This window comes from Danio rerio, chromosome 17 (genome assembly GCF_049306965.1).
Source record: "Danio rerio strain Tuebingen ecotype United States chromosome 17, GRCz12tu, whole genome shotgun sequence".
Lineage (NCBI taxonomy): Eukaryota > Metazoa > Chordata > Actinopteri > Cypriniformes > Danionidae > Danio > Danio rerio.
The window spans coordinates 36,903,822-36,919,737 of NC_133192.1; the positions used below are offsets into that span (position 1 = coordinate 36,903,822).

The window sequence follows — 15,916 nt, forward strand, 5'->3', positions numbered from 1 at the left end:
GCCAGCCCAGTCACCAGACATGAACGTTATTGAGCATGTCTGGGCTAAGATGGAGAAGGCTTTGAAGATGAATCCAAAAAAACTTGATGAACTCTGGGAGTCCTGCAAAAAAAGCTTTCTTTGCCATTTCAGATGACTTTATTAATAAACTATTTGAGTCATTGCAGAGATCATACATGATGCAGTCCTCCAAGCTCACGGGAGTCATACATAAATTTAATTCTTCTTCCACATCACCACTACTTTATATTGTATACTGTACGTTATTTCTGTTAAGTGACTAGACTTTTGTCTAAGCAAAGTCAGACCTTACTGTCCTAATTAAATATTTAAAAATCAAGGCTTGATCATATTTTATTTTGGTAAAATAAGCGTAATCTAGAGGCCTTTGGCTTTCATATAAGCTTCTTCTGATACCAAATGACCAACTAGAAGTCAAGTTGTTATGTGCTGTCCCTAAAACTTGGATATGCGACAAGACTTTTGTCAGGTTGTGTACGGTCATCATGGCAGAGATAAAATAAATAATTTATTAGAAATTAATTATTAAAACTATTATGTTTAGAAAAGTTAAGAAAAATTCAATAGAAATTGGGCAAAAAGTAAACAGTGGGCTAATAATTTAGGAGAGCTAATAATTCTGACTTCAGTTGTATATATTTTTTACCCTTTTGTCCTTGTTTGGTCACGTGTAGAATAACAATAACTTTCTGATATGCATGAAAGCTTGACCCCGCCGTTCCCCGCGCCTGACCCCGTGATGCGTGTCATAGGAATTGCTGAGGGAAGCGGAATTGCAATGCTCATAAAACAGACGCGCAGACGAGCTGACATCATGCCAAAACCTCTCAACTTGATGATGGAGCTGTCTGCTCCTCAGCTGCCTCTATTGTCTTCCAGCGTGTGTTTGAGAACGGAACATCCTCTGTTCAGTCAGTCTCACTGACTCGACAGCACTAGACGCTTTTGTCGGCCTCAGAGGGAGTGATGTCAGCGTTGAAGCCCGCTGAGCTGTTAAACCCACCCACTCCAGCTCTTTCAGACCCCTCCGGCTGATAGATGTTGCGGTTTAAAAGTCCAGGTGAAGCCATTGTGACTCAGCTTGTTGGAGACGCGTATCCTGGTGCTGTGTGGTGAGGAATGGTGATTTATAATTCAGTCAAAGCAGCATGAAGAAGCTTGAAAAAGGGTTTCATGCCACTGCCATTCAGAAAATCTCTCTCTGTCTGTCTCTGCTTTTCAGTGTTCTTGAGTTGCTGAACAGTCCGTTTCTGAATCCCTGAAGTGGCCCTTTAGGTGATTGAGATCTTTCCTAATAATGAGCCATAGAGATCTTTCATTCAAACCTCAAGAGCTGTCTGGAAAACAGCAATAGACTCACTGCAACTGATCATTGTTTCGATGATAGATTAATCTGTAGTTTATTTCTTTATTTAGTCAAACTTGTCACATATTGATGTATAAAGGTTACAAGATAAACTGAATAAAGTTTATCTTGTAACCCCATAAATATGATATTCTTCAAGGGAGAGTTTACTTGTATATTAATATTTTTTGGTAATTTACTAAATAAGAAACTATTTCATTTTATATTAAAATTAAGCAATGTTTTTTGGGTAATATAATGGGTAATATAAGTAAATTAAATTACATTTTAAAAAAGGAAAAAACAAAAAATATTTACAAACTTACCCAATAAAGGCTTTCTTTTTTTCTTTTGTAATTTTTGTAGATTTTAGATTATTTGTCATTCATTAAATGCAAGTCTATGGCTTCTAGATCTTTGCAAGACAGGGATGTTCTTCACAAATGTGCCTATTTGTGCTTACACTTGAGGTGACTGAGATAGCTCAATTGAAGAAATTCACCATAACTGAATTGAAGAACAATAGATTGGGATCAAGCTATATGCAGAACATATATTGATAGAGGCGTTTTTGCGTTCATTTTATTGTAAATGTTTGCACTTCCTTTATTTTGTTGTATTATGAATATTTTCAATGTGTATTTTGATTTTGTATGTTCTAATATGTTATTTGTATTTTATTTTTGTTTATTTATTTTCTTCATTTAAATTGTCAGCTTTCTTAGTCACTGAATATCTTGGATGCTGTAACCAATATACACTATTAGTCAAAAGTTTGGGGTCCGTTTTTTTAATGTTTTTTTTAAAGAAAATTATTCTGTTCATCAAAGTTGCATTCATTAAAAGTAAAAAAAAAAAGTTAAATTGTTTAATATTTATTACAATTTTTAATAACTGCTAATTGTTACTTAGTTTTAAATGAAATCATTGCTTCAGTCATTTCTGCTTTTATTACTATAACATTTATTATTAATAATAATAATAAATAATAATAATAATATAATTAATAACAACAACAACAACAATAATAATAATAATAATACAATAATAATTAATATTAGAGTTATTTCTAAAGGATCATGTGACTGAAAACTGTAGTAATGAAGCAAAAACTCATCTTTAATATCACTGGAAAAAATTATTCTTTGTAAATTAAATGATAAACTACTTTTGAACAGTTCTTTTATAGTGCGAGAACATTTCACATTTTGTACTGTTTTTTTGATTAAATAAAAGCAGCTTTGATGAGCAGGATAAGCTTATTTAAAAAAAATTTAAAATCCTACTAACCTCAAACTTTTGACCAGTAGTGTATATATAAAAATAAAATAAATTTTGGATTTACAGTCCTAATCAGGCAAAATCCTTACTTTTACATGCATGACAAGAAGCTCTCACTCAAGTTTAAATAGGCACAACACTTCTCATCTCTTCTGATTTCTAATATGAAATATCTGCTTGTGTCTTCAATGTGTAACTCATTTTTGGGGGGTAATCTCCTCTAACTGAGCCACTTTGCTTGTACAAATGCGACCTGTTTTCTGCACCACTCAAGCTGTGTGTAACATCTGTTACGAAAGCACATACACTGAGTTGATGGGACTCTTAGGAAGTCCCTCTACAAACAAAGCCTTCTGTTATTAGTGTAAACCCTCAGTAGAGCCGCTGCAGTTTGCTCTGTTTGCACAGCAGAGAATTTCCCTAAAGCTTTCAGATGATGTCATTACAGAATACAGCCACTGGCATTACATCAGGTACTTTCTTTATGAGCATGATCTCATGTGTGATGGTGTACAGCACTGAGTTTGGCAGCAGAGTGGTGATTTCATGCCACTCTTCTGCTAGTCTGAGCCTCAGACAGCATTGCCATTTCTGTGCTCCAAACTCAACCCAGACCCATGGGAAATAAACTGATTGGGCTACATTTCTGCAAAAGTATGAAAGCATAACTTTACAGCAGGGGTCACTAATTTCGGTCCTAGAGGGCCGGTGTCCCTGCAGGGTTTAGCTCCAACCTGCCTTAACACAACTTTCTGGATGTTTCAAGTATACCTAGTAAGACCTTGATTAGCTTGTTCAGGTGTGTTTGATTAGAGTTGGAGCTAAAATCTGCAGCACATCGGCCCTCCAGGAACAAGTTTGGTGACCCATGCTTTACAGTATAAACATTTCACTGCAGCCTCCAGGTGAGATGAACACCAGATAATGAACCAGCATCAACTTCTGTTTCTTTCTACACAAATAATGGATTAAAACATTCTACAGTCTTTATAGCACATGATTTGTCAACATAATGCAGATTTTATTTTATTTATAGCTCATAAACGAGAAAAAATTAAAAGATGGTCGGGCCTGACTCAGCATAATTGTTGTTTTTCAGCAGGTTCCTGCTCAGCAGAACATAAAAACATACTGACACATCTTGCCATCTCATTCATCAACACATGAGAACAGTAAAAGCAATCCCCAAACATACAAAATAGAGGGAAGCAGGCTACTAACTCAGTGGCTACAGTGATAGTTGACCATCAGATGATGAGCATGGGATTTAAAATAGTCTTAATGTTAGTATTGTTTTTAGATGTTGTGGGATCTCTTTCCAGGCTTTTGTGAATGCATAAAAGAGAGATCTTTGTCCATAACAGTTTTTAATAGCCGGTAATGGCAAACATCCATTTGTTGCAGATCTGGTGGAACGATCTGTCCTTGTGTTAAGGTTTGGTACTAAAGCTGTAAGGACTGCTGAGGTAGCACTATTTAAAACTTGATAGTACAGTTTAACTCCTGTGTTCAAAATGTAATTTTGAAATGATAAAGCATTAGAGTGATCAAAACAGTGATGTGTCCATCTAGAAAGTCTATTGTGGATCCTATAGGTCCTATTGTGCAGTCTAGCTATTGGCTCAAAGATATCATTTGTTGTGAGAGACCAAACAGGCAAACAGTAGGACATGGTAGACAAGATTATGGCATGAAGATAAGTTTCAGAAACAGAAAAGGACAAATTTGTCTTAATTTTCCCCATAAACAAATAGCTTTTGTTTCAGCTTTTTATAAACATTTTCAATCATGTCCAGACTGCTCCCAAATATTGATATGTGGATACAATGGAAAGTTTTTGATTTGAGAAAATGATGGGATAGGATAAGGATAATTTTCGACTAGGTAAATAAAAGTACATACACTCTGTTTTCTAAACGTTAACTGTCAAATGATTGTCTTGCAGCCATTGATGTAAATGCTGAAAATCTGTATCAAATTTATTGTTAATTCTGTCTGTATTTGATGTAGACACAAAAAGTACAGTGTCATCGGTGTACAATAAAGAATCTGAGTATTTAGTTACCTGAGGGAGGTCATTGATGTACATCAGAAAAAGTAAAGGTCCCAAAATACTTCCCTGTGAAACCCCCATAGAACAACCTAATGCCTGCGATGTTATCATACCGATTTTAACAACCTTAGATCTACTGGATTAATATGATGAAAACATATCCATTGCAAAAGAAGAGAGATTAAAAGAGATCAATTTGTTTCAAAGAATAGTATGGTTAACTGTATCAAATGCTTTTGATTGACAACTCAATCCCTCAGATCACTTGGCTTTCACTTGAAACTTCTTAAAATATGTTTAAAACTGCATATAATGTTGCTTAAAACAAAAAGAATAAAAAAAATTGAAGCAGTTTCTTTCACTTTCTGTTTTTGGAAAGTGGCTGCAAGAAAAGCTGTTTGCTGCAGAGTATAATGACAAGTTTTTCAAACTCTCTCAGATCACTTTGTTTTTACTAAAACTTTTTTTTTTGTCATTATATTTGTGTGCATGTATGTATGACTTTTCTGACATGGTACTGTAAGCTTGCTTAGTAGCTTACCTGGTATTCAATTTATGATGTTGAGTGCTTTGATACACACATGCTATAAAACATTCCTTAACAAAAGAGCTCAAAATGTGTGTGTGTGTGTGTGTGTGTATATATATATATATATATATATATATATATATATATATATATATATATATATATATATATATATATATATATATATATATATATATATATATATATATATATATATATATATATTATATTATATGTAAATGTATAGCACAGCTTGTTATGCTTTTGATATTTAAAATTGGCATCTGTTACCATATTATTTAAGTGTAATATTATGTATTGTCTTTATCATTAGCACTATTTTGTAGCGTAGATAGTTTTACCATTTCCTTCATTTAGTCTTTCTGGCTCTTTTCTTGTGACAGCTTATAAATCGTGCACATTCATCAAAGCTTGCTTGCTTATGTGTTAAAAACAATCTATATTGTAAAGACAAGCTGGGAGAAATAGCCAAATGAGAGTGATATAGTCGGTATTGATAAATCCATGACACATCTCAAATCTGTATTTCTTTAAAGTTTAAATGCAGATTTATGCGGCAGAAGAAAAAAAGAAAACAGTTAAAATGTGTTCATTTTTTGAACTCGTTTTATCATCAAAGTATTTCAACCAGATAAACATTTACTACAATTTCTAATGATAAACGTAACGTGAAAACATATTATCCGAAAAATGCAGCGAGTAACAGTTTAGGCTTTAAGTCCAGTTTCTCTAATTTGATTGGCTGGCAGATAGATCTAAAGTAAACAAACACCATTTTAAATTTGTGCTGATTTATCTCAGTGCATTCAGTGCAAAACCAATGACGCTATATCAAACTGTATGACAAGGCTGAAAGAAGCAAAGAAAAAGAAAAAGATAAATCCATTAGACATTATGCAGATGGTGAAGCGTCTGTGAGGTGGTGCTTTTCCTCCGGTCTGTTTTCTCTGCAGATGTCAAAATGCAGGTTGAGCAACACTAATGAATCTCCTCTCTCTGTCTCTCTCTTGCAGGATCTCAAGAAGCCCTTCGATAAAGCCTGGAAAGACTACGAGACTAAAGTGTAAGACATTTCCAGCTGATTTCTGTCATGCACGTTTGCTTATATTGATATTAAGTCTAAAAATTAATTAAGTTGAAACATGACATGAGGGATCAGTGCCGCCCAGCACTCTGGATAACGAGCTGTCACTGTTGCCACCTCACTTCCTGTATTCCTCTCACACTGATTGTTCAGCATGCAACAATGTATGACATTTATGTAGCACTTTTTATATATTTTCCAAGCTGCAAGGGACATTCTTTACTGAAAGGGTAATCTATTTATCTTATAACACGTCATTTGGTTAATTGCTTTTACCTTTTAAAGACAGAAGCTCTTTACGGTTCTGTCTTTTTTCCTAATATCATTGCTGTTTTCCATCATTGGCTCAATCAAATACATGTTTCACCTCCACATCTCTGGAGACAATCTCCGCTGCCTGATTGTGACCAAAAACCTTCATGTTTCCAGACAGAAAGACACAAAAGGGTCCTCTAACGTCACACTGGCCCTGACTCCATTAAACTGGTTTTCATCGTCACCACCGCTACAGTTTGAGTTCACTTTTCAGATCTCTGTGTCTGTGCAAAGCTTTCAGCTTTCTCGCAAATTGCAGTTTTGCACAGCAGGCTTCATTTGTGCAGCTACCCTGCTAATGAGTGTGCTAAAGACCTTGCTGTGTTTGTGTAATAGAGAATCTGGCATTAAAAATAATGAGAGCAGGTGAACGGCAGGAAACATCCAATCACGATTCATATTTACTCCGGTTGTTTCCATATTGCTTTCTCCCAAAGATGAAAGCAGCACTCCACCATTTTTATACTGTTTTCATTATAACTAGTGTAATACTGGACGTGAACTTTTTCAGAAAAATGGTGGACTGTTGTTTATGATTACAGTTGAAGTCATGTGTTGGCATGAAGGAGTCTGTTTTGTTCTTTCTTTCTTTCATTTTTCTTTCTTTCTTTCTTTCTTTCTTTCTTTCTTTCTTTCTTTCTTTAACAAAATTTATTAGATTATTTTATTATTAACTAACACAGCAATTGCCATTATTATTATCATCATTATCATCATTATTATTAGTAATAGTAATAACAACAACAGTACTACTATTTATTATTATTATTATTATTATTATTATTATTATTATTATTACTATTATTACAAGGTTCTATGCAAAGGATTTTTCTACTGGCTCGATCGCACCAGTGGTTCAGATTATCCATATATTCAGATGCGCTTAAAGTTTCGCTGGCCCCACCAAAAAAAAAAAGTCAATAGCTATCTCTCAGCCACATATTTTAAATTATGTGTCAAAGGCCAAATATATATATATATATATATATATATATATATATATATATATAATGTATACACTTTATTCAGCATAATTTTTTAAAAACATACTTTAAATGATAGACAATGTTAAAAATTACAATTGTGACGTGAGTAAATTTCCCAAAGGTCCTAATAATAATAATAATAATAATAATAATAATAATAATAATAAAATAATAATAATAATAAATAATAATAATAATAATAATAATAACAATAATAATAATATGGATTATGATATAATAATAATAATAATAATAATAATAATAATAAAGTAATAGTGTCATTTTTATTAGCATTATTACTAGCATTATCATTGTTATTATTATTATGATTATTATTATTATTATTATTAATAATAATAATAATAATAATAATAATAATAATAATAATAATAATAATAATAATAAAAACAACAATAACAACAACTACAATATTTTTATTATTATTATGTAATTATATTATTAAAATATTATTTAATAATATAATAATTTATTATTATAGTATAATAATAATCATAATATTATTATTATTATTATTATTATTGTATTTAACTAATACGAAAAAACATAAATAATTCTTCTTACTTCAATAGAATGAATGTTAACTGAAAGAAATATAAATATAGAAATATAAATTTTATACAAATAAAAATTATTATGAAATTAATTTTATTTAAGATATTTCACACAGTCAATATATTTTTTATAGTCTGCCTTAAAGCTAAAACAACTTCATAAATAAAAATCTAATAAAAATATAAGTCAAGAAATATATCACCAAAAATTTTTAATTGTCTCATATTTACTCATTAAAAATATATTTAAATGAGTAGTTTAGCTCTTTTTGCCAACACATCAGTTCATTCAGCGCTTGCTGCATTTTGTCATATTCCTTGTTTGCCTTTACACTTTCTAGTTCACCAACTAGAAATGCTGCTATTTAGGAAATGGCTTCTAGAGTCCAGCCATCTCCTGATTACATCCCGTCGCTAGGCTTCCAGAAAAGCTTCATATTGGGCCACTGGAGCTGAGAGCGAAACACAGGCCTAAAGCAAGTGCATGAGGCTCTCTCTGGAATCCTGTGTCTGAGAGCAGGGCCTTCCAACCCACAGAGGAAATGCTGCATCCGTAGTGTGGAGTACAATATGCCGCTGGAGCATATGGAAAAGAATGCCCTGCTGCATGAGCGTTTCCTGTGCGTGCGTTTGCGTTTGTGTGTCTCAAATTTTAAGGTGGTCCCGTGTGTGTTTCACACAGCTCTAAAATAGAGAAGGAGAAAAAAGAGCACGCCCGGCAGCACGGAATGATCCGGACGGAGATCAGCGGAGCAGAGATAGCAGAAGAGATGGAAAAAGAGCGGCGTTTCTTCCAGCTTCAGATGTGTGAGGTCAGAGGAGGCACAGTTCATTGGAGAGTTCTGTTTGGGGACCACTTCCTGTGCAGTGTGTGTGTGATTCAAGCATCTCCATTGTTTTGTTACAGTACCTCCTCAAAGTCAATGAAATCAAGATCAAAAAAGGTGTCGACCTGCTCCAGAATCTCATCAAATACTTCCACGCACAGTGCAAGTAAGTCTGGTTATGTGCCTAAATAATGGCCATCATTGTTTTAAATAATTTTTATCATTAGAATTTTTTTAATTAAGCAGACATTCACTTCTAAATACGATTTTTAAAAATTAAATACAAACTTAAAACTTACATTTTAACAATTAGACATTCAAAAAAGTAAGAAAAAAACAACCAACAGTCGTAAAAATAATAATTAAACAAAAGTTAAACGCATTCCCCCAACCAACCACCCACCCACCCACCAGTGCTATCCAATGGTAAAAGTAGGTACTAAAGGCAAAGTAAACATTTTAATCACAAATTTGTAGAAAGGAAACAAAAGGACACCAGTTTTTTTTTTCAAATAACAAAATCTTGTCTATTAGATTATATTTGATTTTTTTTCCAGATGTAATGTATTCGTTATGTCTGTCAGCCATAGTTTAAGAGTTGGAACTTCTTTTTTTCCACAACAAAAGGATACGATCAACCCATTGTAAACAAACTTTTGTTGTACCCGCAGTGTACTCAAAAATTCTTTGGAAACTCCAAATATAATTATTAATTATCTGGTCTAATGTATCTGAAAAGAACTTATTAAAAAAACTTATAAAAACAAATAATATTTTGTCCCTGAAACTCTGTAATGTGGGACACATAACATACAGTAGGAATGAAACAGGGTAATGGATAAACAAATTTTTGCCCATAAGAAGCGAATGTCTGATTTTAATTTTTATTATTATTATTTCCCAAATATTCTGATTATACTGAAGACAGTATTTTAAAAGCCAGCAAAGGTGATGGTCAATGAGCTCTATGCAGAGCTAAAGTTTTAAAACCAACGATAAACTTCCAGTGAAAGCTTAACATGACTATTGTCAATTACATAAGGTTGTTTTACAGAATCGATGTTGTAATGTAATTATAATACATTCAGTTAAATACACTTAAGCATTCATTTAGTTGTTCAAGCGTAAAAGAAAATGAAAGACCATTGTAACCACTAGCGCCAACAGTAGCAACAGGCTAGGGCAGAAATCCCATTGAAAATACTTGAGTAAAATAAACTGCCATATTTTAAAGACATGATGAGGGGAAACTGAGTTTAATGCAGTGCTTGTCTGATATGAGATCCACTTCATATCCTATATCTAACAGGCAGTGAAGATCGCTGATTTTTGAAGAAATCAGATCTTAAATGTGACAATTTTATAAAGGAAAGACACTTCGCTGGAAGCCCTTGGGCTGTCTGGCTAAAAATTAAAAGTCAGTGTGCATACAGCCCTTCTACAAAAAAAGAAAAAAAAAAAACTGACAAGTTAGTAAATGGCACTTGTAAATGTATGCTTATTTGTAATTTGTTAAATATAAGGTTAGCAGATATCGATGCATTTTACGCATCGATGAATTTGCTCTTCAGTGTTTGAACTCTCAGTAATGATTAAATCACACTGAACTGAGCTAAACTGAACTGAACTGAACTTAAACACTAAAAAACTGAACTACTCTGTTCCAGTTACTATGACCATTTATGTGAAGCTGCTTTGACACAATCTACATTGTAAAAGCGCTATACAAATAAAGCTGAATTGAATTGAAAAAATATGTATATTTTGGCCGATTCTAACTGGACATTATAAAATAACATTGCATATTCCTCACCATATAAATGAAGTAATTAATCCTTGTTAAAGCTATAAAAGTTGTTGTGTAAAGTGGTTCTCTTTATCTTTTTTTGTAAGCTGGTAAATTAGAATTTGGTCACTCTCAGGCAAAATGCATGGTTCCAATATAATGACACACATTTCAATTGTACAGAGCATTTGCGGGGTCTTAAATTTCAAGAACTAAATTGTAGGCCTTAAAAAATTCCTAAAATCACTAAAATATTTTATTGTAGGTCTTAAACCATTTTTAAACAGGTATTTATTTATTAACTCTATTTTCCAATATGGCTTGATTATCTTCCTTACTGTAACATTTGTTTTCAATGTTTTTTAAATGTTTTAGCTGGGCCGTTAGAAAAAAATCTTTAGCGTTTAAACTTGTGGAAGTCTGAAATAGTAGAAGACCTGCTGTATCTTGGCTGCTTACTCAAAGGTACTTGATTAGGCATCATTTTGAACATGTTTATCACTTCTTGAATTTTGTGCTTGAATTGTGTAACATTGCCTGAATGTTCATATTGCCTTAAAACATGTGCAAATGATAAAGTATGAAATGATGCAGCTGTGCCCCATGAAAATACTGATGAATACACTGATCAGTCAGGAAGTCCTTATTTAGTCCTAGAGAGTGATTTGTATTGTATTTAATCCCCCTGGAGCTGTTTACACCACTTATTAAGATGTGTTTTAATCAAACACTAGTAAACTGGTATATTTACACCTGAAATATACTTAAACTTACTAATAAATAATAATGAAATAAAAAAAGTGAATCCATTTATTTTGACCTTTTTGTAAAATAACTGACATGATGTCCTCTGTCGTAGCTTCTTTCAGGATGGTCTCAAAGCGGTGGACAACCTCAAACCCTCAATAGAAAAACTGGCCACAGACTTGCACTCGGTGAGAGACTTTTCATGGCTGAAGCTCACGCCACTGAAGCTCATTTCTCATTTCTGCCTCCTGTTTCCATTGGTGCTTTTGTTCAGATCAAACAGGTACAGGATGAAGAACGCAGACAGCTAACCCAGTTACGGGATGTGCTAAAAACTGCTCTGCAAGTGGAGCAGAAGGAGGTTAGTCTTTTATTGAAATAAATCTCTACACATTTCATAAACCACAGCACTTTTCACAGGGTGTCCATGGCTTTGGTATATATCTTATCTAGATTAAAATGGTTTAAGATATTTGCTACTCTCAATAAACCTCTTTTCTGTTCATCAATCTCCACGGCATCATTTTCCTGACAGTTTTCTCACACTCTTAAGCTTTAGTCGTCCTTCAGATTATTTTATTTTATTTATTTATTTTATTTTGTTTTACTTATTTTATTTTATTTATTTTATTTTATTCTATTTTTTATTTTATTTTGTTTTATTTATTTTGTTTATTTTTTTATTTTAGACATATTTAATTATTTAATTTAATTTTATTAAAATGTATTTTATTCTAATTTTTATTTTAGATTTTATAAATTTTTTATTTGTTTACTTTGTTTTTTTATTTTAGATTTTATTTAATTTTATTTATTTGTAATTTCATTTATAATATTACTTTCTGTTAAGTTGCACAGACAAACTGGTTTAATTTTTAATGTGTTTTCATATTATTGTTTATTTTTTATCTTTATCTTTATACAAAATCTGATCACAATGTTTTTACACAATATTTGGTCTTCATTCATTTCAATTTACTAACTTACTAAGTTTAATACTGGGCGTGCACAATATATTTTCATTTATTTATTTATTTCCAACATTTAAATAGTTTTTCCTTAAATTACATTAAGCCCTCACCCTAATTTCAATCCATACACTTTAGATTGGACCTTGATTTTTGACATTTCATGCATTCCTACAGTACATATTAATATTGTTGTTTTGTTTAGTGAACAAACTGTATGTGTAACCTGTCTGAAGAATGCTCTCTTCTCTTCTTTAATGCTACCATACTTTTGGCAACGAAGTCTAGGAGAGTAAGTGTCTACTTGATATACACGATCACACTTCCCTCATACTCCTTTTCCTGGAATTGTTTACAAAAAAAAGCACACAATACACATTAATTGATTAAATCTCAGTCTCTAAATGCAGTTCATATTGCCACTGATCTGTTTTATCCAACACTGATTGATGATCCTACTATGTTTAGTTCAAGCCTCACACAGAAAAAGAAAATACACACAAAAAAAAACCTTGGCTTTCACTCAACTCAAAACATTAGGACAAAAATGGCAGCATTCTTATTACTGGCTCAGAGCCTTGTGTTCCTAAGCAGTGGGTTTCCAAATGAGCTCAGCTCCTCCGGGATGCTTGAAGCCCCACTGCTCCCATTTCCTCACCGGAGTGACAACACGGCCATACAAAAACAGTGATTTTCACTTCCTCTGACTGCTGACGTGCTGCTGTGTGTTCATTAACATGTCCGTTTTCTCCTCACAGGACTCTCAGGTTAGACAGAGCGCCACCTACAGTCTGCACCAGCCGCAGGGCAACAAAGAGCATGGGACTGAGCGCAGCGGCAACCTTTACAAGAAGAGTGACGGGTAATCATATTTTACGCATTCAAATTTAAATGGCTTGCTGTGAGTTAATGCTAAGGAGAAGTTCCTTTCTGCATAATTTAGGGTGGCGCAGGGGTATTTAACACAGACTTTTACTGTTTCCTGCGTCCTTCCTACAGGCTGCGGAAAGTGTGGCAGAAGAGAAAGTGCACAGTAAAGAATGGATATTTGACCATCTCACATGGGACGGTATGTATGTTATCTGACCCATCTCACATGTAGCTCTTCATATCTTATGTCTTTGTATCCTCATTTATTTGATTGTACATACTAGCATGTCGAAAGTTGAAACAAGCAGAGGAGTACTGGATGAAATCTATTTTTCTATCTATCTATCTGTCTATCTATCTATCTATCTATCTATCTATCTATCTATCTATCTATCTATCTATCTATCTATCTATCTATCTATCTATCTATCTATCTATCTATCTATCTATCTATCTATCTATCTACCTACTTACCTACTTACCTCCCTCCATCCATCCATCCATCCATCCATCCATCCATCCCTCTATCCATCCGTCCATCCAGTTTTTTTGAAGCATATTTATGGAGGTTGCTAATGTTCTGGATTTAGTTTGTCTGGGTTTGTGTATGTTTCTTCATGTCATTCCAGACAGACTGGATGATGATCAGATCTTTTTGTAGAGCTGGCTGTTGTCAGACTCCTTGTTAATTATAATTAATATCAAGAACAATTTTTGGAAATGTAAATTGATGATTTAGACTGACATACTACAGAAAAATAAAGAAACAACCAACTTTATTATTTTTTTAGATTAAAAAAATACTAGTGGCCTAAGACTTTTTCATTTTATTTATACAAATATTGTATACATGAGGGCAAAACACTGGCGCAGTGGGTAGCATGTTCGGCTCACAGCAAGAAGGTCGCTGTGTCGCTGGTTCGATCTTCGGCTCAGTTGGCATTTCTGTGTGGAGTTTGCATGTTCTCCCTGCGTTTGCGTGGGTTTCCTCTGGGTGCTTCGGTTTCCCCCACAGTCCAAAGACATGCAGTACAGGTGAATTGGGTAGGCTAAATTGTCCGTAGTGTATGAGTGTTTGTGTATGTGTGAATGTTTCCCAGAGATGGGTTGCAGCTGGTAGGGCATCCACTGCGTAAAAACTTGCTGGATAAGTTGGCGGTTCATTCCGCTGTGGTGACCCCAGATTAATAAGGGGACTAAGCCGACAAGAAAATGAATGTATACATGAGTAGAACTATTGTATATTGTATTAACTGTTAAAAATAATGACAATTTTCTTAAAATTAAATGAAATATATCATACACACGTTAACAACATTTTAATTTATACATACTCCATTTGATATTACAGGAAATATTTATGTTTTTACATATTACAGTGTCACACCAGAGGAGCATTAATGTGAGCTTGGGAGTGCTAAAATTGTGATTTAAAACTAGTAAATAGATAAATATATAAATAAAATAAATCAAAAGGAAACAGTCACAGCACCTACAGTATGCGCTTGTCTTAGTAAAATGATGACAGTTTTCCTCATTAGTGCAGTGCTAATTCAATAGGCTTTCAACCTGAGCATCTCAGTGAACATCATTAGGCATTTCTAGTGTCTTCTCTTGAGTCTTTTTCCTTTGGCCTCAGTGCTGTTCAGGTCTGAGCACTTTAACAAAAGAACTGGCAAGAGGATTACATGAAGCGTAGAATAAAAGAGCAGTTAAACTATTTATTTTGTACGCTTATTAGTCTGTGGCTTGATTGTAAAGATCACACACACACTAAAGTCTTAGTTATAGGAGATTTTTGTATGATACTTTTCCAACCAGGCACAACTTTATGCCATGGCACATCATTTTAATTGGTTCAATAGCTAAAACCTAGAAAATACACTGTACATGCACTCAATGTTTCGTTTCATTTTGCCTGTTTCAACATTCTTTTTCATGGCAAATTGCATCATATATATATATATACACACAGTATATACATACAGTTGAAGTCATAATTATTAGCCCCCCTGTTTATCTTTTTCGCCCAATTTCTGTTTAACAGAGACAAGATTTGTTCAACACATTTCTTAACATAATGGTTTTAATAACTGATTTCTAATAACTGATTTATTTTATCTTTGCTATGACGACAGTAAATAATATTTGACGAGATATTTTTCAAGACACTTCTATACAGCTTAAAGTGACATTTAAAGGCTTAACTAGGTTAATTAGGTTTACTACACAGGTTAGGTAATTAGGCAAGTTATTGTATAACAATGGTTTGTTCTGTGGACTAGCGAAAAATAAATATAGCTTAAAGGGGCTAATAATTTTGACCTTAAAATGGCTTTTAAAAAATTAAAAACTGCTTTTATTTTAGCCAAAATAAAACCAATAAGACTTTCTCCAGAAAAAAAAAATATTATCAGACATTTTGTGAAAATTACCTTGATCTTTCCTTGATCTGTTAAACATCATTTGGGAAATAGTTTAAAAAGAAAAAAATGCAAAAGAGGGCTAATA

General features: G+C 33.1%; 1 protein-coding gene across 5 annotated transcripts in view; it reads left to right on the plus strand.

Annotated features, from left to right (window-relative positions):
* The window catches only part of asap2a (ArfGAP with SH3 domain, ankyrin repeat and PH domain 2a), a 128,422-nt gene that overhangs the window by 78,990 nt on the left and 33,516 nt on the right, over nucleotides 1-15,916 (plus strand). For 4 of the 5 annotated variants that reach the window (XM_073927448.1, XM_073927450.1, XM_073927451.1 and 1 more), the window contains exons 5-11: nucleotides 6,264-6,313; nucleotides 8,890-9,019; nucleotides 9,115-9,200; nucleotides 11,680-11,755; nucleotides 11,842-11,928; nucleotides 13,294-13,397; nucleotides 13,535-13,604. In XM_073927448.1, coding sequence (XP_073783549.1) covers nucleotides 6,264-6,313; nucleotides 8,890-9,019; nucleotides 9,115-9,200; nucleotides 11,680-11,755; nucleotides 11,842-11,928; nucleotides 13,294-13,397; nucleotides 13,535-13,604 — 603 coding nt within the window. Of the gene's footprint in view, nucleotides 1-6,263; nucleotides 6,314-6,537; nucleotides 6,565-8,889; nucleotides 9,020-9,114; nucleotides 9,201-11,679; nucleotides 11,756-11,841; nucleotides 11,929-13,293; nucleotides 13,398-13,534; nucleotides 13,605-15,916 lie in introns of all 5 variants that reach the window. The other variant, XM_073927449.1, reaches the window with a different exon arrangement.